Below are 23995 nucleotides of genomic sequence, written 5' to 3' on the forward strand. Positions count from 1 at the left end.
CGCAAATTATATGCATTGTATAGATATATTGTATATATGCATATACATGTAGATGAAAATAGATATCCCGATACCAGTCAATAACCTCCGGGCTAATATAATTTAGTAATACTGCAATACAGCGAATAACGCACGTTAATAATGTCTCTCAATCGTTCGCTTGAATATTACATTCTTTTATCTACAGAATTGGCTGCATTGAATTGTTCCGTGCGAACAATAACGATAAATTTTTGTCACTACACATATCCATAGCTTGTACAGTATTGGCTATTATTACGCAACACTGAACACTTTTCTGATCGGTTATTCAACAGGAACTTATTGTTCTTTTGTTGCGAGCGTTTTAATTTACCGACGATCAAAAAATTGAAATTACACGTGGCTTTCTTTCAAAAATGTGTAATAAAAATTTAATCGCGACATTTTTCGATGAAAACGGAAATAGTTGCTACATCATGGAGTGCAATCGATCTACAATGCCGCTTTGTTGCAACAGTAAATTAAAATAAAATATTAATTAAAATCGCTGAAAATTACATACAGGGATCTTGATAGCCTTTGCTAGAATTTTTAGAGAGAACAAAATAAATATTTAATTTATTTCATTCTAACTTTAGACACCTGGCAGAAGTATAATAAAACGGATCATTATAATTTTTGTATTCATTTTTTTTATTGATCAACGTTTACAGAATAAGAGTTTCAACTTTAGACATCTGGTAATACTATCATAAAACGGATTATTATAATTTTTGTATCAATTTTTTTTATTGATCAATGTTTACAGGATGAGAGTTTCACTAAAATTGTATGAGGAAGCCATTTTGTATGGCGTTGGATTTGTAACGAGAATAAAAATTATTCCACGATAAGCCATTGGTAGAATATGGCAAACTTTGTTAGAAGAATTGATTGCAACCCCTGTGAAGAACATGAAAACCTAACTGTTTGTGGATCAAACATAAAGAAGTAGAAATTGATCCTCAAATAATTTAATTTCTAGTTTTCAGCCTAAGAAGTGTGTTACGTTGATTCAAACTTTATCAGAAAATACAATAATTATCCACGTAAAAATTGCGAAACCTCGTGTCATTAGAAGAACTGACAACCCTCGGTGAAGAACATGAAAACCTAACTGTTTGTGGATGAAACGTAAAGAAGTAAAAATTGATCCTTAATTTAACTTCCAATTTCCAGCCTAAGAAGTGTACTACATTGATTCAAACTTTATCAAAAAATACAATAATTATCCACGTAAAAATTGTGAAACCTCATGTCGTTAGAAGAACTGACAACCCCAGTGAAGAACATGAAAACCTAACTGTTTGTGGATGAAAGGTAAAAAAGTAAAAATCGATCCTCAAATAATTTAATTTCCAGTTTCCAGCCTAAGAAGTGTGTTACATTGATTCAAACTTCATAAAAAATACAATAATTATCCACGTAAAAATTGCGAAACCTCATGTCGTTAGAAGAACTGACAACCCTCGACGAAGAACATGAAAACCTAACTGTTTGTGGATGAAACGTAAAGCAGTAAAAATTGATTACAACTTCTGTCGCAATAATCCATAACTAATTTAACTTCCAGTTTCCAGCCTAAGAAATATGTTACATTGATTCAAACTTTATCAAAAAATACGGTAATTGCTCACGTAAAAATTGCGAAATTGTTTTTCTTGCACTGTCACGTTGCAATTGTTACCATGACAATGAGCCAGCTAAAAAGTAGCTTATCATTTCTACAAGTAGAGTATTTCCCAACGCTGCAAGTTAGTCTTGTAACCATTCTGAGAAACGTTGGCGCACCATCATCAATCGAATCTATGAAAAGAAGGAAACCACGTGCAAAAGTAGCCAGTCAGCTGAACGACCGTAAAATTGTGTTGCACGGTAATGGTAGGGATATTTTTGCAGAGAGGGGAGAGGCTCTTACAACAGATTTATATGTACGTTCGACAAGCGACTGGCAGCCACTGCGAACCGTGTTCGCCAGTCTCGTTCGACGATATCTCGAGACACTCCACCAGAAAAGACACTACGATTATTTTCAATTGACCTTGAATCGTTATCGAGTACTCATGTCGAGTCAGTGAATTTTGAACGGGGAAAAGAACCGGGTGTTTCGGATTCGGTAAAAGAAATCGAGAGTTTCGTGACAGTGAAGAGGAACCCCATGTCCGGACAGAACCGGAAGAAACATCGTGGAAGTTCGAGCGGTAGTTTAGTGGTAAGTTCAAGGCTGAAACCGTGAGAGAGTTCACGGTCGCCAAGCTGGATTCGAGCGAGTCGAAGCTGGACAAACTGAGAGGCTATTCGCCTGGATGAAGAAGACAAATGACTGGGTGATGCGGAATTAGTTCCATTCAACACCACGATCGACAGGTATGATCTTTTGTTGTTCTTCGAGTCGCTCGGTACTGCATAAGTGAGTGAGCGCTCGATTCTACTTCTTTTTTACTACTCTTAGCACGTTAGTTTCTTTCGAGTTTAGTGAGCGGTCGATTCTACTTCTTTTTTATTACCTGTGCAAGTTTATCTCTTTCGAATTTAGTGGCGGTCGAGTGTACTTTTTTTTTACTACGTTAGCAAGGAAGTTCACCTCTTCCGAATTTAGTGAGAGGTCGATTGTACTTCTTTTTTAATACTCTTAGCAAGTAAGTTCATCTCTTCCGAATTTAGCGGTGGTCGATTGTACTTCTTTTTTTATACCTTTGCAAGTTTAGCTTTTCCAAATTTAGTGAACAGTCGATTGTACTTTTTTTATTACCTTAGTAAGTAAGTTCACCTCTTCCGAATTTAGTGAACAGTCGATTCCACTTCTTTTTTAATACCCTTAACAAGTAAATTCACCTCTTCCAAACTTAGTGGTGGTCGATTGTACTTCTTTTTTTATACCTTTGCAAGTTCACCTCTTCCGAATTTAGTGAACAGTCGATTCTACTTCTTTTTTAATACTCTTAGCAAGTAAGTTCACCTCTTCCGAATTTAGTGAACAGTCGATTCTACTTCTTTTTTACTACTCTTAACAAGTAAGTTCACCTCTTCCGAATTTAGTGAACAGTCGATTCTACTTCTTTTTTACTACTCTTAACAAGTAAATTCACCTCTTCCAAATTTAGTGATGGTCAATTGTACTTCTCTTTTTATACCTTTGCAAGTTTACCTCTCCCAAATTTAGTGAACAGTCGATTGTATTTTTTTTTATTACCTTAGCAAGTAAGTTCACCTCTTCCGAATTTAGTGAACACTCGATTCTACTTCTTTTTCACTACCTTATCAAGTAGGTTCGTCTCTTCCAAACAACTTTTATCACTTTCAAACATTCCTAAATATTTTCCACGTTTACTAACCATTAATTCGAACAAATCTATAACTTTAAACGCTCGTGATTGTGACACTATCCACGCGTTGATCGTTTGGTCGACCAAGTTCGTACAAATTCCATTTATGCCATAAACTGATATCCATTCGTCCGCATTATTATCACGGAAGCATACCCACATGTAGCCAAGGTTAGCTCGATAAAAAGATCGTTCCACGATAGCAATTTGAATGCACAAAAAATATGTACAATCAACCGCAAAGACTTAAAAACCACAATTGACACATCACACTTTACAAATTGTATGAAGGGGACAAGGGTTAAATTGGGCAGCGTTTGTCGCGAAAGAGAAGCTTCAATCCCGGCGTGTTTTTACTGGAAAGCTCGTTCTTGCAGGTTGCTCGAAACCGGGTGAAAAAGAGATTTTCAAAGCGCAGAGAGATTGGACGTCTCTGTATCGGATTCGCTTACGGCAGTCTTTTAACTGTCACCTGATCTCTCGTGGCCGAACGAAATTCGACAGGTGAGTGAACGTAGCCGCGGAACAATTTATCCGTGAATCGTGAGATCTAATAAAACTCGGGCGACACGTTTGAGAAATAAATCGACCGCTTGCGTTGCTACAATCGAACCGGTAATTCGGCAAGCAAATTGCGAGCGAACGGCTCGTTTTAATACCGAATTGTTCGAGATTTAATGGCGATCATCTATGAAACGATACTTCCATTTAAAACTGATATAAAGTACGCTGAAATTATTTATCGTTCGATTTAACTTGTTATTGGACAATTTTCGTTTTTTATCCTCTTCCGGATTTAATTGTTTTGTACGACTGTACAGTGTTTCTTTAAGATACGCTGTGTCATCGACTGATAATGTTAAAAACGCATGTCATCTTGCAGTGATACTGTCAAGAAACAGTTAACCTCTTAGCGACTCGCTTACCACGTTTCACCGACGACTCTCAAATTTTAAATAGGAAACTTTTAACACTTGCTCGGGTCTAACGGACCTAGTTTGAATACCTAATTTAACCGTTAAACGCGGGGTCAGTAATGACCCAAACCAAATGTTTGCGAACTACTCTCGAGTTGACTCTCGCAATATAGCGTAATGTCGAGAGAATCCTTGCAAATAATCCTCGAAAATAATCCTTGAAAATAATTTGAAGAATTCCTGAATTTAGGGTTTTATGACTGTAGCGACATATTGGCAGAAAATTGATCGAATCGAGAAAAAAACTGGCAATCAGCTCGCCCGCCACTTTCGTCGGCTTTGACACAATATAATTTCCGTGAAACTGGCCGTAAAATCGAAATCGATTCGGCGGCACTCGTCGGCTGATGGAAACCGGGAAACGAGGCCGTCGAATACGTAAGTCATTGACACGTTTCTGTGCACACACGTGACACGCTGCCAAACGCCGCTGACAGCTTTCGCAAACGGAGTACTTTGCAGCCAGAGAGACAGCAGTTTCTTGAACTTTGGACGACATATTTTCGATTCGGCACCGTTTATCGAATAATCGACACGTATTGCATCGTCAAAATTAATGACGAACATTTATTATCGATACCGTGACGCAGCATGTATGTCATATGTAACCTTTCCTTTCGTTTCTCATATCTCGACCCAGATAAAACGAGTGTAAAAACAAGATGCATCACTGTGTAACATTGACAATCATGCTTGTTCAATATTAATCATCTGATGCAACTGGTGACGCACCAGGTATGTCTAACATGGCTATGCAACGCGTGCAATGACACATCGTACTACAACATCTGTTGCGAATTGGTTATACAAGAAATAGAGTGTGTATCTTTTTATAGCTGTAACTTTATTTTTGGCGGGAAGGATGACTCGAGAGTCGCCAAGTGATGAAAATACAATATGGCAGAAGGGGAATTGTGTTTTGGTTGGGTCAGGTCTTTTTGATGCAAGGGAAGAAAAATCGGAAAATGAGAAAATGAAATTCGCCACTTTAATAAGGTTGGCTAGATTGCAAGTGATAAAATTCTAGATTTCTTCAAATCTACAAAGCAACATTATTTTAGAAATAATCCAACAATAATTGCCATTACGTTATGAAAGTAGTGTAAAAAATTAAAACTTCCAACGAAGAATGACTAACGTTACAATTGTGAGCAGAATACGAGGCAACAAGTATGCATATTTTTTATCGAGTAGATTACCATACATACAGACATCAAAAGCCTTATCGCCGTTTCGTAACAATAGTTAATTTTTCTACAAACGTTAGATAAGAAACAGACCTCATAATTCAACATCGGTTAATCAAAAGCTTAACTCATTATTGATTCTTTGTAATTAATTGTTTCGATGGGCACGTATCGATTACAGTAACGTCGATGAATTAGTTATTTATTTATTTATTAACAATCTGTCGATGCTTTCACGAGAAATCCTCATTAATGAACAGCAGCCAAATGAAATCGACCGTTTAATGGTAGGCTGGGGCGGGTTAGTTAATCGGTGTGTCGAATGATTACACACGATCGAGTAATTGTTCGCGACAAACAGAGTTCTCGTACAACGAAAAATGAAACGAAGGCAGGATCGTCCGATTACACGATTGGAATGGCGATGAAATGGCGCTCGAGTTACGAAAGTCGAAATAAAATGTGCCGCGAAAACCTTGTGACAATCGTTCGTGTGAGCGCGCTGTGACGATAAATCGTGATATTACGTGGAACGCTGCAAGTCATAGAAAATTGTTCTCGATTGGCAAGGTCGCAGGAAGTAGCGCAAAATCGCTGTGGTTGAAAGCGTTTAAATCTTGGATCGCTGTTTTTCAAATCCCAGAACGATTCAAAATGAATACTTACTTATTTGCTGAAAAAGATGCTCACTATAAAAAGTTTATCCAATAGGGACTTTGTTTGAGAAACAAAATTATCAATGTTTTTTAAACCTCCTCCTGGAAACTCTTCAAACTAAGTACATACATTTTGTCTACTTATTTGCTCAAAAAAAAATGTTCATAATTCAAAATTTATTTAATAGAGATTTTGTTTGAGAAACAAAATTATCAATGTTTTTTAAACCTCCTCCTGGAAACTCTTCAAACTAAGTACATACATTTTGTCTACTTATTTGCTCAAAAAAAAATGTTCATAATTCAAAATTTATTTAATAGGGATTTTGTTTGAGGAACAAAATTATCAATGTTTTTTAAACCTCCTCCCGGAAACTCTTCAAACTAAGTACATAAGTTTTGTCTATTTATTTGCTGGAAAAAAAAATGTTCATAATAAAAAATTTATTCAATGGAGACTTTATTTGAGGAACAAAATTGTCAATGTTTTTTAGACCTCCTCCTGGAAACTCTTCAAACTAAGTACATAAGTTTTGTCTATTTATTTGCTGGAAAAAAAAATGTTCATAATAAAAAATTTATTCAATGGAGACTTTATTTGAGGAACAAAATTGTCAATGTTTTTTAGACCTCCTCCTGGAAACTCTTCAAACTAAGTACATAAGTTTTGTCTATTTATTTGCTGAAAACAAAATGTTCATAATAAAAAATGTATCCAATAGAGACTTTATTTGAGAAAAAATTATTAGGCATTGATAATAAATGTAGTTAGGTAAAAAATCTATGAAAAATCTGAATTCGACCTTGTACAATTAAAAATTGAAACTCGTGACCAATAAAGTAAGAGCGTCTTAAAGTCTGAGATACTCGAAGTCATTACGTTACTCGTCAAACTGATAGTGTGATCCTCATAAATCATTTAATCCGAGTTAACGACGATGTCTACAAAACAATAAAGCACTAGAAATTAATTATCAGAGGAGAAAAATGTTTTTATCGATTGTTGTTGAAGAAGATACACATTCCTCCTCGATTACTCTTGAAAATGTTAATCTTGGCTATAAAATGGTCGCGCTATCGGCGTCGATGTTAGTCGCGATAAAAAGATTCTACTTGAAATGCTCTTTAAACCTTTTACTTCACTACCTGAGATATATCACTATCAAAAAGTTCTCTATGTCTATAAGTCTTCCATATTTTAATTCATTATGGTTGTTTTTAACTTAATAGAACGGATTGTTCGTTGTTTGCAGATAATTGGAGTGGAAATTTTAATTATTTACACGATTGCAAAACACCGCAGGAGGCTTATTCTTATCGAAATTTTTATCTTGATCGATTCGTCGGAAGAAAAATAGCCGATCGTTACATGATCTGTTAATCTTTTTTATCCTGTTTTCTTTTTAAGGACTAGAGTAATAACCCTTAATAACGAAAGGGTTAATTAGAACTGGACCATGTTGCTCGCAAATTTGAGAAGTTCGCAAACTAGCGAGCATGTTTCGAAAGTTTTTGAGCGTCGGTAAACGCCTTGCAACTCGTTTTCGAACACACCCACATATATTTATTCTACACGATTTCATTAGGCGACATGCCTCGTTAAAGGCAACAACTTCTGAATCGGTCAGGCGAGGTACGGGACGGTTGTCAACAAACTCTTTTGCAAAAAAACCGGCGCACAAGGAAATACTTGTAATGTTAAAATAACTCGTGCTACCGTGGGGAGTTTCGGATGCATCCGCCTTAATTGAGGCATGATACGTCGTTTGCATGTTGCATTTTTAATTCCGTACTCGAAAAAAGAAACGGAAAAAGGAAAGAGAAATGAAAACTGAAGGCGAAACGTTGTTGAGCTCGCAAGCTCGCTTGATTATACGCTTGCTCCCTTCTACGTGTTTATAATTATTCGTGAACCCTTTGAAACTGTGGATGGAAAAATTTGCCGCGAAAAAATCCAGAAAAAAAGCCGGGAATTTTAACCGTCGGAATAAACCGCCGACGTATTACCGACGAAAACAAATATGCCGATTCGTAAATCACGATACGGACGTAATATTTTGCTATTGGTAGACAAATTACTTCGAATATTCAATAAACACGCGCGCACGCTCGAAAACAAATTTCCAATTATTTCTTTCGCCTGCGCTGTCAATTCGAACGGCTTGATAAATTCGTCCGGTCTGTAAATAAAGAAAAAACTCGTAGAAATACGTTTCGAAACACCCGCACACCTGGGGGCATGTACTTCTAATCACCGATAATCGGTAATCACGATGTCGAAAGATAACGGGATAGATTCTATGTTATCGGAAGAAGATTGCGAGATGAAAGTTGTATTCGGATGAGCGTCGCCTGAAATTTCTTTCTCCGGCCGATTTCCAATGTAAATTTACAAGCTCCGACAGTTTGGCTCCGTCTGCGGATACGACTCCATCGAATATTAATGCACGGACCGCGGGTGCTTTTGACCCGCTCTGAGACCCGATTTTACGAGACCAAGAACAAAACACAGGCTTGACCCGTGTCGGCCCAGTTACCGATCGAAGTGACTCAGAATTTGCTTCCGAATTTTACAGGAAAAATAGGAGGAAAATTTGCTATGAGGAAAATGGGATTTCTGTTGACCGTAGCGGTATCCGGGACGATTGCTCGAGAATTTAATTACTGGATGGACGAAGAAACTTCCAAGAAATTTATTTATTCTTCGTTATATCAAGTTCCGAACTCCCTGTCCCTAGATACCTAATTTCATTAATCACGGAGATAGCGTTTCAACTACCTAGTAATTTTTTAACGAACGTTTCTCGCTTCAGAATTCCTTTCATCGTAATGAACCATATTTCCCGCTGACATGTATACGTCGTCCTATATCAAATGGCCAATTTCGAAACGTATAAAGTCTAACGCGACGGAAAATACCCAGCACGGGTTACCAATTTAAAGTTCAAACTATTTTACTATTTTATAATCTTACGAGTCTACTATCGTACTTTATCTGAGAGTCGATAACACTTTCGATTTTCGCGGTGTCACGCGGATAAATTTCGCGGGAACTTCGAGTTGTAATTAACGAAGGGCAAGGTTTTCATCGCATATTCGGCCATTCGATTAAGTAATTGCCGACGATAAGGAATTAGCATGGAACTGGCATTACGTTGCCCGATCCAAAGTTAATCTTTAATTTATGCTAACCGTTATTACCTGGCAGCCTTTAATACCGCTCACGCGAAACTCTGTTCGTAAAATTGTTTCCTGGATGAAAGGATAATGCCAGACAGAAAGATGTTCAGAAAAAAGTCGCGAAAATTGGGAGATAAAGAATGAGATCGACTGTGATGAATTGATTAGTCAATCGGTTATTCGCATCGTTTATTAAACCTTTTCTTTACTTGATTAACACTTTACACATATGTGATGGTACTTCAATAAAAAATATTTCCTCTTACCTAATTGAAAATACTCGTATTAATAGCCTGGAACTATGAAAAATAAATATAACAAGATGCTGTAAAAATATTTTAAGATTTGTTAAAAATGAAAATGCTAATGCAATTTTCAGATGTGGCAGTTCATGTGTTAATATATGCATACACATTTGTTACGATCATCGATTTTTTCAAACTTTGCAAGTTTTACATCAAGCTATTTTGCTGTGGAATTGTTGCGATTTAAACATTAACAGTTATTACATAAAAATGGTATAAGTGGATTTTTATGGAAGACCGGTTTAAAATTTGGTAAATTTGGAAACTTGTACAATAAATCGATCAATTTCGCGATCTAATTCTAACCCCGTTTTTCCGTTTCCGTCTTATTCCGCGTATTGATATCATTTATCACCGATCCGTCTGTTCCTTTCAATACGAGTAGCAGTTTTCGCAATCTCGATGGAACTTCACCGACACTTGACCCGTTAAAATGTATTAGGTTTATCAAGGAGCAAACAATCGGTGTTCTAAGCGATAGTAGAAAATGGAGACGAACGTTTGCAATATTTCTACAATATTTTGCATACAAATCTGTTGGGAAACTGAATCAATTCCGGAAAGAGAACTGAATATTTTCTTAACTCCCAATTAAAATAGACTCGATCGAAAATTTCATATTTTTCCCGCATTTAAAGCTATTCAGCCACGCTCGCATTTATAATGCAAATTTTATGTGCAGTTTTTTTAATAATATTTCAAGCGAGGTCTCGTGAAATTTGCTATCTCTGACCGTGGTCCATGGTATTTATTAGAGACACAACTTTAGTTAAGCGAGGAAAGATACTTCGTTTAACTCTCAAGCAAGGGAAAAGAGACTAAAGCGTAACGAGCACTAACTATTATAATATCATTTTTGGTTCTGGTTTCCGTTTGTCATCAATTTTAAATTTCACGCAACACAGAACGCGTTAATGCGTTAAAAATTGTTCAAGAAAAATTTCTCAAACTTATTCTTCAGTATGTCATTTTTCTTGAAAAGTAAAAAACAGCACTGTTTATCGCATTCTGTCAAGAATATATTTTTACGTGAACGCATAGCAATATTTTAAATGATTTATTGACTCACGTTTCGAACGTACTTACTCATAAGTCTCCATCGTTCTGAAGAGCTCATTTTAAAAGGGAAGCTTCGAAGAACATCACCATATTTTTTTTTAATTTAATCCCTTTACGCCCCTCACTGAAAAAAACACAAAAAAAATTTGTTAAAATTTTTCAAAACTTTGTAAGAAATTAATTCGAAATTTTATCTGAAATTCCAAGGTCTATGAATAAAATGATAGGTCTAAAAAGAAAAAATAATTCGCGTCATTTGAAACAAAGCTACGAACGAATCGACCTGTAACAAAGAGATCTATTCCGAAAGTTGTAGCGGATTGATTATGCTAGAATGACTTTCTGAACACCCAGTATACATTTCTAGATGGAATAAATCGAAAGAGAGATCGACGGTTCGAGTGCACTCTTCGTCCCAAAGGGGTCTTCGTGAAGCTTACACGGAAACAGCTTTGAAAGTCGATCGGCAGTCTGCTGCCGCTTTTGTTGACGTATACAGGGCTTCCTCACCGCCAATATTTTCCTTTGCTTTTCCTAGCTGACCGAGTCGAACGGACCTAATCCTCGAAGATAGCCTCCCCCGCCTCTTTTCTTTCCTTTCTATCAATTTCAATTCGCCTTCGATATGGATAAACAAGATCGTTCCTGACCGGACGTACCTCGATATACCTTCAAATTATTCCCTCGAATCATCCGACTGAAATGGTCGACGAAATATTCCAGTCCTTCAGATTTCGGGGAAACCGTCGATATTCTGCAAATTTTCGAGACCCTCGAAAACGTCTCCATTCACTCGCGGTATCCCTTTTTTCGGAGCGATGGTGATTAAGCTCTACTCTTTATAGGAAATGGCAGCTTCAAAATCGCTGTTTCAAACTTTTGATCTTTTTCTATTTATATTCTACGTTAAGTAAATTATTAATTTAAGAAATTCAGTGGTAACTAAGTTCAACAATCTTTTTACAAGAGATGTCAGCTTCAAAAGAAATTGCAATTTGATACTTTGGATCTTTCTGTACATACATATATCGCAAGTTGAGTAAATTATTAATTTAAGTAATTCAGTGGTAACTAAGTTCAACAATCTTTTTACAAGAGATGTCAGCTTCAAAAGGAATCGCAATTTGATACTTTGCATCTGTTCCCATTTATATCCTAAGTTAAGTAAATTATTAATTTGAATTTATGCCATAAGTCTTCTACGGTGTGAATTTTTGTTCTGAAAGAGTGTATAACCAAAGATAATTTGTTCATACTAAACACTCACGTATTGTGATACAACCTGTACACAAACAGATAGTTAAGAGAAGATTTGTTAGAAAGCAAGCTCGAGCCGAAGTTGTCCCAGTGGTAAGTAAAAGCCACACTTTCTTCGCTAAATTTAATTTGTATGCTATACCGCAGTAAACGCACACGCAAGGTGTAATAACTGAGAACTTACGGCATACTGCAGACAACGAGGACCCTTGCGAGTTGCATAGTCCTTTTATAGGACAAACAAAAACTAGTTACTCAGTAATTAGAACGGGGAAATACTTTCCACTAGAACAGTTACCTATCAGTATATCTTCGAGCATCGACTGACGTTGAGGATTGCACGGTGACTCGGAGAAGGTAAAATGGTTGCTGTGTTACGCTCTGTATTCAATTTTAAATCTTTCGAATTCAGGAATTTTGCAAACTTCATTTTTTAGCAGTTTTTGAAATTTTAGAGTTCAAGGTCTGAAATTTTTAAGTAATTCAATTCATAAATTTTATTTTCCCAAATAATCTTCTTCTTCACGTTTTGCAATATATTTTATAGCCGCAAAATTTTCCAGAGAGTCTTTAAGTTCCTACATTCTCAAATAATCTTCTTCATCATGATTTGCAATATATTTTATAAACGCAAAATTTTCCAAAGAGTCCTCGAGTTCCTACATTCTCAAATAATCTTCTCCATAATTTGCAGTATATTTTATAAACGCAAAATTTGCTGTACCAAGTGGAATATTAAACTGGTACCCGTTACACTAGTTTTATCTAGTGACCACGATTTCATTAATAGTGAAAAGTTCGCTGTGCTCGAGATAATCTCGATCCATAGAACTTTGTAATCACTCTATTACAAGAGTGGGTTATAGTACGATGTAACGTATATCATTGGCCATAGACACTTTTCAAATATTTGATCTGGAGGAAGAATATCGAAGCTGAGTAATCTGATTGACCTTGTTCTTGTTCTTGTTATCATAACCTGTTACATGAATTATTCTGTACTCGTCGGATACGAACGGAATGTTTTGTATAAAATTCTAGACGTTCCGTTCCAATGCAGCTGAAGTGAAAGTATTAGGTTCTCAAGAGAATTCTCTTTCGCATGAATTTTCATATCAATCAGATGCTAACTTTTATAATAATTTTTGTAGCATTTATTTCGAACGATAAAAATATTGTGAATCAGAAATGAAGTTACAACTTCCTTTACGTGCTTTATTTTTAGACCGCGATTAATTTATCGGGTGTAAAGGCGTTTAAGACTGAGAACATCCTTAATTAAAAAAGTGTGGGTATTAATATTCATGAAGAATACGTGACCTGTCTCAAAATTAATGAGATCGATTTTTTCGCAACTTTTATTACAAACTTCTTTGCAGAGATGATTTCCAACAGCGTCTTACTGTAGGAATACAAGATCGCGCTTAAATATTCCAGCGAATTTATTAGTCAATTAAATACAGGTGAATATAACCGATGAATAATAAAAATTTTCGTGGTAAAGGTCAATAACGGAACAAAAAAATTTCCTCATTCGTTCGAGGAAGTCCACGCTATATCAGTAACTCACAACAAACAGAATGTTTGCCTCGATAATGCGATTAATCGGAAAGAGTAAAAGCGAACGAGAAAGAAAGAAAACCGGTAGAAAGTATAATATCAAGTTTCGTTGTAGAAAAAAGAAATACGCGGTTCGGTAGCTTGAAATAGCCTCATAATTCATCCAAAAAAAAAAAGGCCGTCTCATAAGTCTACCGGGAGCATTATGAAAATTAACAGGAGGAAAGAGGATATAATGCGATGAAACGAAGGAAGAAAAAAAAAAGACATGGTGTAATGAAACATTGCGTATCAAAACGATAACCACCACGTTATGGAACTCGTTAATGACGTCGCGTTGCACCGTAATTTGCATGCAAATATCTCGATACGAGGCTGAGAAACTTCTTTCACTCTTCTACCTGAATTATTCCACGAGAAATTTACATCAGACTAATTTCGTGTCTTTTCGACCGACCGTCCGATCCTCGTAAATCCAACAATTTCCAACAGTCTATATTTTATACACAACCTATTATTATTATAAATATTGTCGGGTCTTTTCACTATCACACTTTTCTCGAATTTAGCGATTTTATCTTATGGACAGATTGATGGTTTTAGACGGCCCAAATTACTTTCCTGTAACGTTCTACATTCAACGAAGAATTCGTCGATTAGAAAGTATCTATAAATACAGGTCGGCAATATAACGAGAGTCTGTGCGATCAAATACTCAATTGTCGCCAGAAGTGCTTACAGCAAATCCTTCATTAAATTCTAAATAAATTTTTAAATTAAGAAATTAGACTACGTTTGAGAATTTAAAGTTTTCTATAGTTTATCCATGGCAATATAGCAAGAGTTAACTACGCGTTATCGCCCCCTTGCGGATGCAGTCGTCCATCACTGAATGCACCACCCCATAGTTTCTTATTTACGTTTGCTCGAAATGGTTCGAGGTGGCTCGATCGATTTTTTACTCGCGTCGCCGGAAAATATTCGGCGATGTCAGTCTTTATGAACGAGACGATACGTCGGTAAAAATTCGGGCGAAATACTAGATATTCACTGAATACCGAATCTTATCGTCTCTAACGCCTCCTCATACGTTTCATCGAGGTCGTCGCGCTTACGAGGTTAAGTTCGTCTGATACTCTCTGTGCCTTTCCACAGACTTTTGTTCTTAGTACGAGCGCACGCATTGTTCGAAATCATGCCAACACGGCTCTTAATTGTTCCTAAGCTTACAGTGTCCGGTGCCTGACAACAAAAGCATAATTATCATGTTTCGATTCAGTGAATGACAGCCAACCGGCAAATAGTATATTGCAGATTTCAGCTCGCATCAATGAAATGCACCCGACAAAGTGCTCGTACTTTATATGACTTCCTTGTTTGTTCCGCGTGTTAAGCGGTCAAAGCTTTTAGAAATTAGAGGATTTCTCTTCTGAACGGATGTGCATGGTAGACACTGTTTTATTTGGTTTTAATTCGAAAATTCAATATGTTTTTATCTTATGTGTTTTGATATAGAACACTAGAATATTCAAAAAGTATATAGTTTATAGTTCTAAAATAAGTGTAGTTCATTGGTTTTAATAATATATGATTAAATGCAAGACTGTTGAAATTTGAGATTAATATTGTGCTTGATTTCTTTCAGAAAAATGACCCTGTTACAGTATGTTGGAATTTTCGTGCTTCTAAGTAAGGATATTATTTTTTATACCATAAACTGAATTATATTTTTAGTAGAAAGTATTTCCTAATTATCAATTAATATTTTAGTTGCACATCAAGTACAAGCAGACTTCAAAGTTTCCACACAAGATTTAAAGGTCCTCTTAAATGGTCAGCAGTCATTTGAATTGTACCTGACGTAAGTATCATTTCATAGTTAAATGATTTTTTAATATGTTTGTTGCATTTGTTTCTAATTCTAATATCTTTAAACTTCCATTGCTTTCAATTACTTTTGGTTGTTTCTTTAATTTTAGTAGAATAACAATGTTAACATTACATGGTGATAGTCTTTAAGTAATGTTCCAAGCACTATCTTGCAACTGCTAATTAAGATAAATCTCTTTCGTGTTCTTTTGCTCTTTAACTTAACATTGTAATTAACTACGGATTTATAATTAAATGATTTATCACGTAATATTTTGTACAGGAAGAACCTATCAGAAAATGTGTTGGTAACGATAGAAGTGCAGCATCCAGATTTGGTTAAAACTTTACCTGATACATTGAGTATTAATGCAAGCGATATTATTGACAAATGGAGTATAATCGTAGAAGGCAAAAGTGCAGGACATTCAGTTGTAGCTGTTAATATTACGCCTAATAATGTTACAGAGTAAGTATTTTATTTTTAATTTTTATATTAAATACTCTTTGTACGGGGAAGATCATATATCTGTATAATGAATGTTTCAATATGTTAATTTAACAAGCATCAATAAAAGTTGAAAGCAATTAATTATATCATTCCCCACTTTTGTTTGTTTGATATCAAACACGATTGGGTCGTGGCCTGGGTCAACATCAATATTTACTTTTATGACTTAATTCCAGAAGATTTTGATTAGGATTACATTCATGAGTGGTCACTAGCAGTTATTTGCAGAGATAGCCTCCTGACCTGTAGTTGTCAGCATGTCTTTAAGTTACAATTCAGCCAGTCTGTACTCAGATTTTGAGCAGACTACTTCCTGCTCTAACTAGAATATGATACATTAGCTAATCAAAATTATACAAATTTATTTAACATTCAATAAAAAGTGATTTAGTGTAATTTTTTTCAATTGTTTAAAGCTTGTGTTATTTTAAGTAAACCATTAGAATGACAATGTTTAAAGTGATTTTAATACCTCAGGATCAGTTAGGCAAAATTAATTTAAAGTAAGATACAGATTAAACACTTTGCAAATTTAGTGTATCAAGATTTCTGTGGTGTTTACTTTTGATATTTTTGCAGTTTTTCAGATGCATTCGTTAGAGTTACAGTGGAAAAGTCTGAAGTTCTGTATCATATAAGTAGTGTCGTAGGATGGATATACTTTTTAGCATGGAGCGTTAGCTTCTATCCACAAATATATAGCAACTATAGACGTAAAAGCGTCGTCGGATTAAATTTCGACTATTTATCATTAAATTTAATTGGTTTTATTATGTACTCATTATTTAATTGTGGATTATACTGGATACCTGAAGTGGAGGTAAGTTTGATTCTAAACATTACTACTATTTTTCCGTCCACGAATATTAATATATACTTATATCTTTTAGCTTGAATACTTCAGACGGTATCCTAAAGGATTAAATCCTGTACAAGTGAATGATATTTTTTTTTCCTTACATGCATCATTTGCTACTGTGATAACTATTATTCAATGCTTTATTTATGAAGTAAGTATTCAAAAGATATAATCAAGTACTATCTCTACGAAATAATGATCAAATTATAGTGACATAATTATTTCTTTCAGATAGGAAATCAGACAGTGTCTATTACAGCACGTATTATTCATGCAATATTTGCTGTCTTTATATTAATCTCTATAATACTAGCTGGAGTAGCAACAATCACGTGGCTGGACTTCCTGTATTATTGCAGTTACGTTAAATTGTGTATAACACTAATTAAATACGTACCTCAAGCGTTTTATAATTATAAAAGAAAATCTACCGACGGCTGGAGTATTGGCAATATATTCTTGGATTTTACTGGCGGCATGTTATCGATGCTGCAGATGATACTGAATGCATACAATTATGGTAACGTATCTAAAACAAATATCAAATTTTTAAATATTTTTTCCGAAACGATCTTCAATTAATGACTTTTTTTTTAGATGATTGGGAAAGTATTTTTGGAGATCCAACGAAATTTGGTCTGGGATTCTTTTCAGTTGCATTTGATATATTTTTCATTTTACAACATTACGTATTTTACAGGTACGTATATTTGTAGTTTTATTTCTCATTGAATATTTATGAGATAATAATGCTTGTTTTTGGTGACGACATATCATAAATAGCACGTATATTTTCGTAGTTAATGACATTAACAGCTAAAGTACTAAAAGATGCATGCTTGCCTTGTTGCACTTTTCAAGCATTAGTATAAATTCCGCATTTTTTATATGTAGACGCGTAGTTACCGCTAGTGCATGAAAAAAATATGTATTCTATTTACTTTGTATTCACAGTTTGGTTATTGATAACAAATTAAAATCTGTAACATTACAGTACTTCGCTGTATATAATTAAAAATGTAATTAGAATCAAAGGTTTTGTATATGTACATACATAAAATTTCACACTACTTTCTATTTGCTTAAACGCCGTAATTTGTACGTACATGCTTTCTATACTACAAGTTGTGGATACGAGATAGAAAAACATTTTGATTTTACAGATTTATCAGTGAAAAGATGGTTGACCTCAAAAACAGAATATAAGCATCTCACATCATCAATTTTTCTTTTCAATTTACCTCACAAAATGCTTTTTTCTTCCACCCTGCATAAGTTTGCAAAATTACACATTTTTGCAGAGATAACCCGAATGAAAGAAGTAACGAAATACTTCATAAACAAGAAAGTTCAGACGACGAAGAGACGAGGATGTGTTGCGGTTTAATAATACAGAAATAAGATTACATTGAAAAATATTCTATAAAATTTTGTTCTGTTGTAAATGCAGCTTCAGTATTCTATATATTTAAAATATTTCAGTGCATTTCATTACATTAATTTTTAATATTTAAAAGAATCTCAGTTGGTTGTTAACTGCGACTAAAGGAAAGCAAAGAAATTTATAAAGAACAATAGATTAATAAATTTCAGTGCATTAGTACGAATTTTTTTATGTAGGAAATCGAATAATTTAAAATTATATATATTAAATTTCATTATTAACGAGCAGATAAATAATTAGGCATTGAATGAAAATGGTGATGGATTTGAAATGCACGATTATTATGCCATGCGTATTTATAGTTTGCTATTTTTTTTATATGAATAAGAAATGTGCAAAATTAAGGAAGAAAGTTTTGTAATCTTAGCGTTATGATGAAAATAGTTTGCTAGGTTTTGTGCATTTTGATCGATCTAAATGTAAAATGAGATTTTATGCAATAATTGTATAAACAGTATTTTAAACCAGGTTTACAATTTCGTTTCAATTAATGTGCAAAAAGTGTTGTTATTGTTGTGTCATGCATGCAGCATGTTATTGAAGTACTTTTTACATCATGGGAAAATCTATTCATAATTAAGATTTTGTATTATTTTGCCATAGCTATTACAATTTACATCATTGTATTCATTTGTGCATCAAACACAAATATGTTATAGTTCATGTATTTATATTCAATCACCATAGCAAATTTTTATACGCTCTACACTACCTCTGATTAAATTCCTATGAATCAATAAAATGTCAGATTTTAATTAAGTATCACCCCTTGTATGAATATGGTTTCTCAAAAATTATTTGACCCAATTCTTGTATTAATTTTCAGGAAAAATTGCATGTATGCGCGAATGTGTATGTATGCGTATGTATAGATGTGTGTATTTGATTCGATTTACTAACCATACTAATTTAACTAACAATTTTGCAATGAGTGAAAATTGATCGCCGAAGGATGTATGTCACGAAAGTAGCATTAATCGTTAAAAATATCCACGTTATCCCTATTATTTTTCCTTTCGTTTAAAAACAAAAATAAATTACCAAGAAATACTTTTCACAGGGAACGTAAAGAATACGATAAAATACCTGGTAACGATTACGAAGGATCGCAAGACACTCCATCGACTAGCACACTTGCTTGATCTAGCGTCGTTGTCATTGACTGATTATTTATTTACTCTGTTTACTGCAATAAAGAATAATTCGTTTATCTATCGCTCAAACGTAGAAGCGAGCGCTAATATCATTACTGAGCCAAGGATGCTTGGTTAAAATGTTGAATATGTATTGATAAAGCCGTTACGTGTATATTGGCCGCTTAAAACTCACATTCCCACGATTACAATATAGGCTTACTTTAATTATCGATAAGAATAGGAAGAGCTTTTCAACATTCCATTTGGGAGAAACTAGAATAATGCTATACAATGCATGGCAATATAACACGAGTCTGCACAACGTGTTATACTATACGGAGGTATAGAACGTGTAATGCGAATTATCAGGAAGCCTATATTGCACCTATGTGTACTTTATATAGATAAATTCTACGATTTCTTAAATGATACCATACGAATGAAGTTTATAGTGCGGTGAACAATTAGCACATATACACGCGGGGACTTTGTACACTGATATAGAAATAATTATTTTTATCAGTCAAAGAATCCATCGTTAAAAATTGCGAAGATATTTAATTAAGTGCTTTTATATAACACTTCAAACAATCGAATAATTTGGTCTAATTACAAACACAATTGCGTATTACCTGGTTACGGCTGCACAGGATTAAACAAAACTGATGAAACCACTGTAATTTTCAAAATTGAACGAGTTATACTGTTTCGATATTCGATATTTAGCCATCTAGTGGTAGCGCCAAGATACACAAGTCACGTGATCTGTCGTAGCAGAACACATTGTATAGGTTATCGATGTTATTTATTTGAAAAGAGAGGTAAGTTTATTTTTTATGACTTGATATTAAACATTTTTATAGAAAATCAGAAGATATTATTGTTTGAGAAGTATTAGTAAAATTAAAATTAATGAACAGTTATAGAATAATCGTGTAAATGAACATCTTAACTTGACTAGAAATATAACCTCTACATTAAAACTGATTGCAATAAATATTGAATTATTTTTGTATTTTCATCAATATATTTCGGACAGTTATACTAGTATTTTGACAGTATGTTCATATTTCAGAATGAATATACCATCTCTTTTGCGAACAACACAAATTGCACTAACCCCCCATAGAAATTTAAATTGTTGGACAGCAGCAATAACAAAGAAACATAGAAAAGTGTATCCACATGACTATATTACGTATCTGGTTTTACCACATGGTGGTAGTATCCGTATCAATTATCCTGTACCAAGGCGGATAATACGTCTTCCTTTGGATATAAGTACTCTCAATGAAGAGGACCGTAAACAAAGGATGGAAAAACGTAAAGTCTTTGTGAAGGTTAAACTTGTTGATGAATTTGTGGATGACTTTGACGAATCTCAGTTTTTCGCACCTCCCAAACAGAAAAAGTAATTGTATCATTCTGTAAATGTATGTTATATGCCATTGATGTTGTTAGGTACAAAATAGCGATATTTGTATTCTGTCCTAACAATTAAAACTGTAATGGTAATGTAAGAAGTATTAAACATTACATTGTGACACAAAATGTATGTTAATAAAAATATTTATGCATGTAATAATTCTTTTCTTAATAACAAAGTTTATTAAATTAATTTGTATGCATTTTATACTTCTCTCATTTGCTAACTAATGTGGAATATGTAGCAGTTGTTTTAGGAAATTCTTTTATTAAAATAATGTGTAATAAAGAAAACATTTGTAGTCTAAAATTATGTTATGAAGTTTAAAGTTTAGAAAAACTATAATATACACCAACCTTACCTTACCTAATACCAATTATAATTACCATGAATAGGGTATTTTATATAAGCTAGAGTAAATTTCCTGATAACTTTGTTAGTATCAATTTTACCACTGAAGGTATCAACTAATGGTAAAAAAGTGAAAGTAAACGATTATAGTTTTACCTCCAATGTCTTGCATTGACTATTAACATAAGCATACGTTTTCACTGTACTGGATACAAACGACCAAACGTCAGAATTAGAAAAAGTTGTATTTTACAATTGTATGCGAAAATACAATTCATCTAAGATAATTATGCATCGAATGTTGCTTTTGACAGACACCGATTATTATCTAGATATTGATGAACTTTCTCCAGTTATTTACGACCGGCACTGGTCGACACAGTAGGTTTCTTCAGTCTAAAACGGCGATGTGGAGGAAAGAAGTAACTCGTATTTTTCAAATATAAACACACGTAAGATGTAGAGACTTAGAAATTCAGACATTTGAAAATTAAACAATTTTTTAATTTGATAAACAACTAAATTTGCTCAATGAAATTGCTCTTAATTAAAAACGTTGCACTCAAATATATACATATATAAATATTTTCCGCGTTGGTCATCATCAACCTAATTATGGACAAAAATGATTTTGTCACTACAAAATTTAAAAATAAAAAAAAGACCTTGACGTTGCAGAAAAGAAATATCGCACACCAAATAAGTACCTATTAGAAAGGAAGCGATAAATGAAAAAGAAAAGTGTTCATTGATTGCATTAATCGATTTTAATTAACGATTGTTCGCGAAAGTTACGATCCTTTCTACCGCGAGAAGGGGCAAACGGTTGTCCATTTTCGGTTTCGTTACGATGATATAATATTTGGTGATACGTCGTGTTTCGCTTGTGACCGTGCGGATGCTTTCGTCGCTGGTGAAACTTCTCTATTGCGACAACCTAGGAAAATTTTGCGGCCTTTGTTAGGCAACGATATGTAGCGTACAAGCAGAAGGTGCCAGAACGCATCAATAATTAGGTAGGCGTGATTCGTTTCACGTCGGTTAATGTTTTTATTTATACCTTTCGAGAACAATGTTCCCTCGAGTTCGAACGTCTCTCTAAAGAAATTTAGCACATCGTAAATTATCTGTACTATCAACACGATTTCTGATCTTGAAGGGTGAAGAGTTCGAATCTTTTCTTTCTTTATCTGGAGATATGATTATGAATAAAAATATAGAATCCTTGTAAGTGTCGATCCTTGCAAATATCAAAAGATACCAATTTCTATAATTTCAAACTTCCAAGCTTCCGAAACCCCTAACTAAACCTTGAAGCTTTCAGATTCCTAAATGATCAAATGTACAATTTCCAAAAGTGACAAAGTTCTCTTTCTCAGATTTCCAAAGTTCAATATTTCTAAACGTACAAACAGCAAGTATTCGAACGTACAAGCTAAATTAGCAAATTTCTAAATGATTTCTGTGAATCCTGAACGCGTCACCCCTCCAATCTGCACGTGTCCGTGATTTCTTCGGGCGACATGGCTATCGTTAAACCCCGTGCAATGATTTTAAAAGGAAATGTCCCGGTGATAAACCCTGTCAGGTGCATTTCCCAGACCAAAAACATAGGAAACAATCTGATCGCGAAGTAAAACGCAGCTCGTTTATCACAGGTAAAAAGACACGGTAAGACCGTGGTGGGAGTAGGTTCTGTTATAGTAGGCCACGAGGTAGCAGCTCTGGTGTTTCTGCAGGTGTACCACGACCAACTGGAACTCTCTCTTAGTTTCTGCTGGCGCTCCAGGCTTCTCGTTTTGCCGGAGTGCGCCGCTCCGTGACAATCGAGCCTCGAGATCGCCTCGAAAGCGATCCGTACAATGAACAATAATTCGCGAGGAATTGCGTGAAGTATCAAAACGTTCTCAAAGTCCAGCCGTTTCGAAATTCTCCAAATTTCTCGACATGGAAGGAACGTTGTCAGGAGGTCGCGAACCGATGTGATCGAATGGTGTTTGGATCATCGATCGATGAACCGTTTGGTAACAGTTTCGAGAGCCTGAAGAAGCGGTGCCGACCGCCTGAGCGTTTAAAGTGCGCCGAGGCTTTTAGAAGGAGAAAGCAGGAGAAGTTGAAGAGTTCAGTCAACTGAGAAGAAGCAAAAAATATAAGACGTGTTCGGTCGATAATCGAGATTTACCCTCGAATTCGTCAAAATTTCTTTGAACTCGCGGACAATCGAAGTTACGCTAAGTTTAACACGGATTGAATGACGAAGAGAAATCGATTATATCGTGTCGATCGAGCGAGTCACTTCGATCCTTTTGAACGTTTGTTTATTCCTTTTCTTCGGTACTTGAAAGCTGATAGTATGACAACGCGTTGATTTTCCCAGTCGAGTTTCTTACACACGTGCTCTATTTTTTGGACGATGGATTTTTGAGAGGAACTCCCGCCTGGTTCACGAACACGTGAGATGATTGGCAAACTTGTTTTGAGCCTGTGGATACTCGGATGCATCAGCCTCGACGGTACGTCAAGTTATTATTTTAGCTAATGTCACTTTTAATTGCACCTTGATATATTAATGTCATCGGGAGTAAATAATCGATAACACTTATCTGTTAATTTGCTGTATGCAGTCTTCTCAAAAACGATGTCGAGTACAATAAATATTCTGTTTCTAGTTATAAGAGTCTAACCTACATTAAATCGTAATCGAAATAAATAAACAACGTAACAATATTCATTGATAATCTGCATCTTATAGGTTCTTGTAGGTCTTGCAGGTCTTATAGGTCTTATAGGTTCTTATAAGTCTTATAGGTACAATATTAATAGTATAATATGTTTGATTAAAATAAAATTTCAGAGACAATTACTATGTTC

General features: G+C 34.7%; 2 protein-coding genes and 1 long non-coding RNA gene across 13 annotated transcripts in view; 2 read left to right on the forward strand and 1 right to left on the reverse strand.

The window, feature by feature from the left end:
* LOC143264984 (uncharacterized) overlaps window positions 1-19397 on the reverse strand; it is a 436316-nt gene extending 416919 nt beyond the window's left edge. For 5 of the 6 annotated variants that reach the window (XR_013039027.1, XR_013039021.1, XR_013039030.1 and 2 more), the window contains exons 1-2: window positions 19298-19397; window positions 10739-10835 (exon numbers count right to left, since the gene is read on the reverse strand). This is a non-coding gene — a long non-coding RNA (uncharacterized LOC143264984). Of the gene's footprint in view, window positions 1-9392; window positions 10661-10738; window positions 10836-19297 lie in introns of those variants that run through there. The other variant, XR_013039032.1, reaches the window with a different exon arrangement.
* On the forward strand, window positions 1954-19421 carry Ctns (lysosomal cystine transporter cystinosin). Of its 6 annotated transcripts, none has more exons than XM_076534416.1 (10): window positions 1954-2388; window positions 3725-3851; window positions 15174-15217; window positions 15299-15389; window positions 15681-15866; window positions 16488-16728; window positions 16799-16918; window positions 16999-17287; window positions 17365-17467; window positions 17931-18970. In XM_076534416.1, exons 3-10 carry the CDS (start codon window positions 15178-15180, stop codon window positions 17971-17973), a joined length of 1113 nt encoding a protein of 370 aa, XP_076390531.1. In that variant the 5' UTR covers window positions 1954-2388; window positions 3725-3851; window positions 15174-15177; the 3' UTR covers window positions 17974-18970. The 6 variants fall into 6 exon arrangements, with proteins under 6 accessions (XP_076390531.1, XP_012154311.2, XP_012154312.2 ...); XM_012298921.2 differs by having other exon boundaries at window positions 18069-18970; XM_076534410.1 differs by lacking the exon at window positions 17931-18970 and adding an exon at window positions 19272-19421 and having other exon boundaries at window positions 1955-2388.
* Window positions 19422-22850: 3429 nt separating this feature from the next.
* The window catches only part of LOC100878731 (uncharacterized), a 32357-nt gene continuing 31212 nt past the window's right edge, over window positions 22851-23995 (forward strand). Inside the window, exon 1 of the mRNA XM_003700401.3 lies at window positions 22851-23637. Coding sequence (XP_003700449.3) covers window positions 23583-23637 — 55 coding nt within the window. The 5' untranslated portion in view covers window positions 22851-23582. The remainder of the gene's footprint in view (window positions 23638-23995) is intronic.

The sequence above is a fragment of the Megachile rotundata genome, chromosome 1, assembly GCF_050947335.1.
Source record: "Megachile rotundata isolate GNS110a chromosome 1, iyMegRotu1, whole genome shotgun sequence".
NCBI classification, from domain to species: domain Eukaryota; kingdom Metazoa; phylum Arthropoda; class Insecta; order Hymenoptera; family Megachilidae; genus Megachile; species Megachile rotundata.

Bases quoted from the DNA above. Each gene is read 5' to 3' on its own strand.
- Ctns (XM_012298921.2), top strand. From the start codon at position 15,178: ATGACCCTGTTACAGTATGTTGGAATTTTCGTGCTTCTAA. The intron at 17,288-17,364 runs GTAACGTATCTA...CTTTTTTTTTAG, and splicing joins ACTGAATGCATACAATTATG to ATGATTGGGAAAGTATTTTT. The intron at 17,468-18,068 runs GTACGTATATTT...ACATTTTTGCAG, and splicing joins CAACATTACGTATTTTACAG to AGATAACCCGAATGAAAGAA.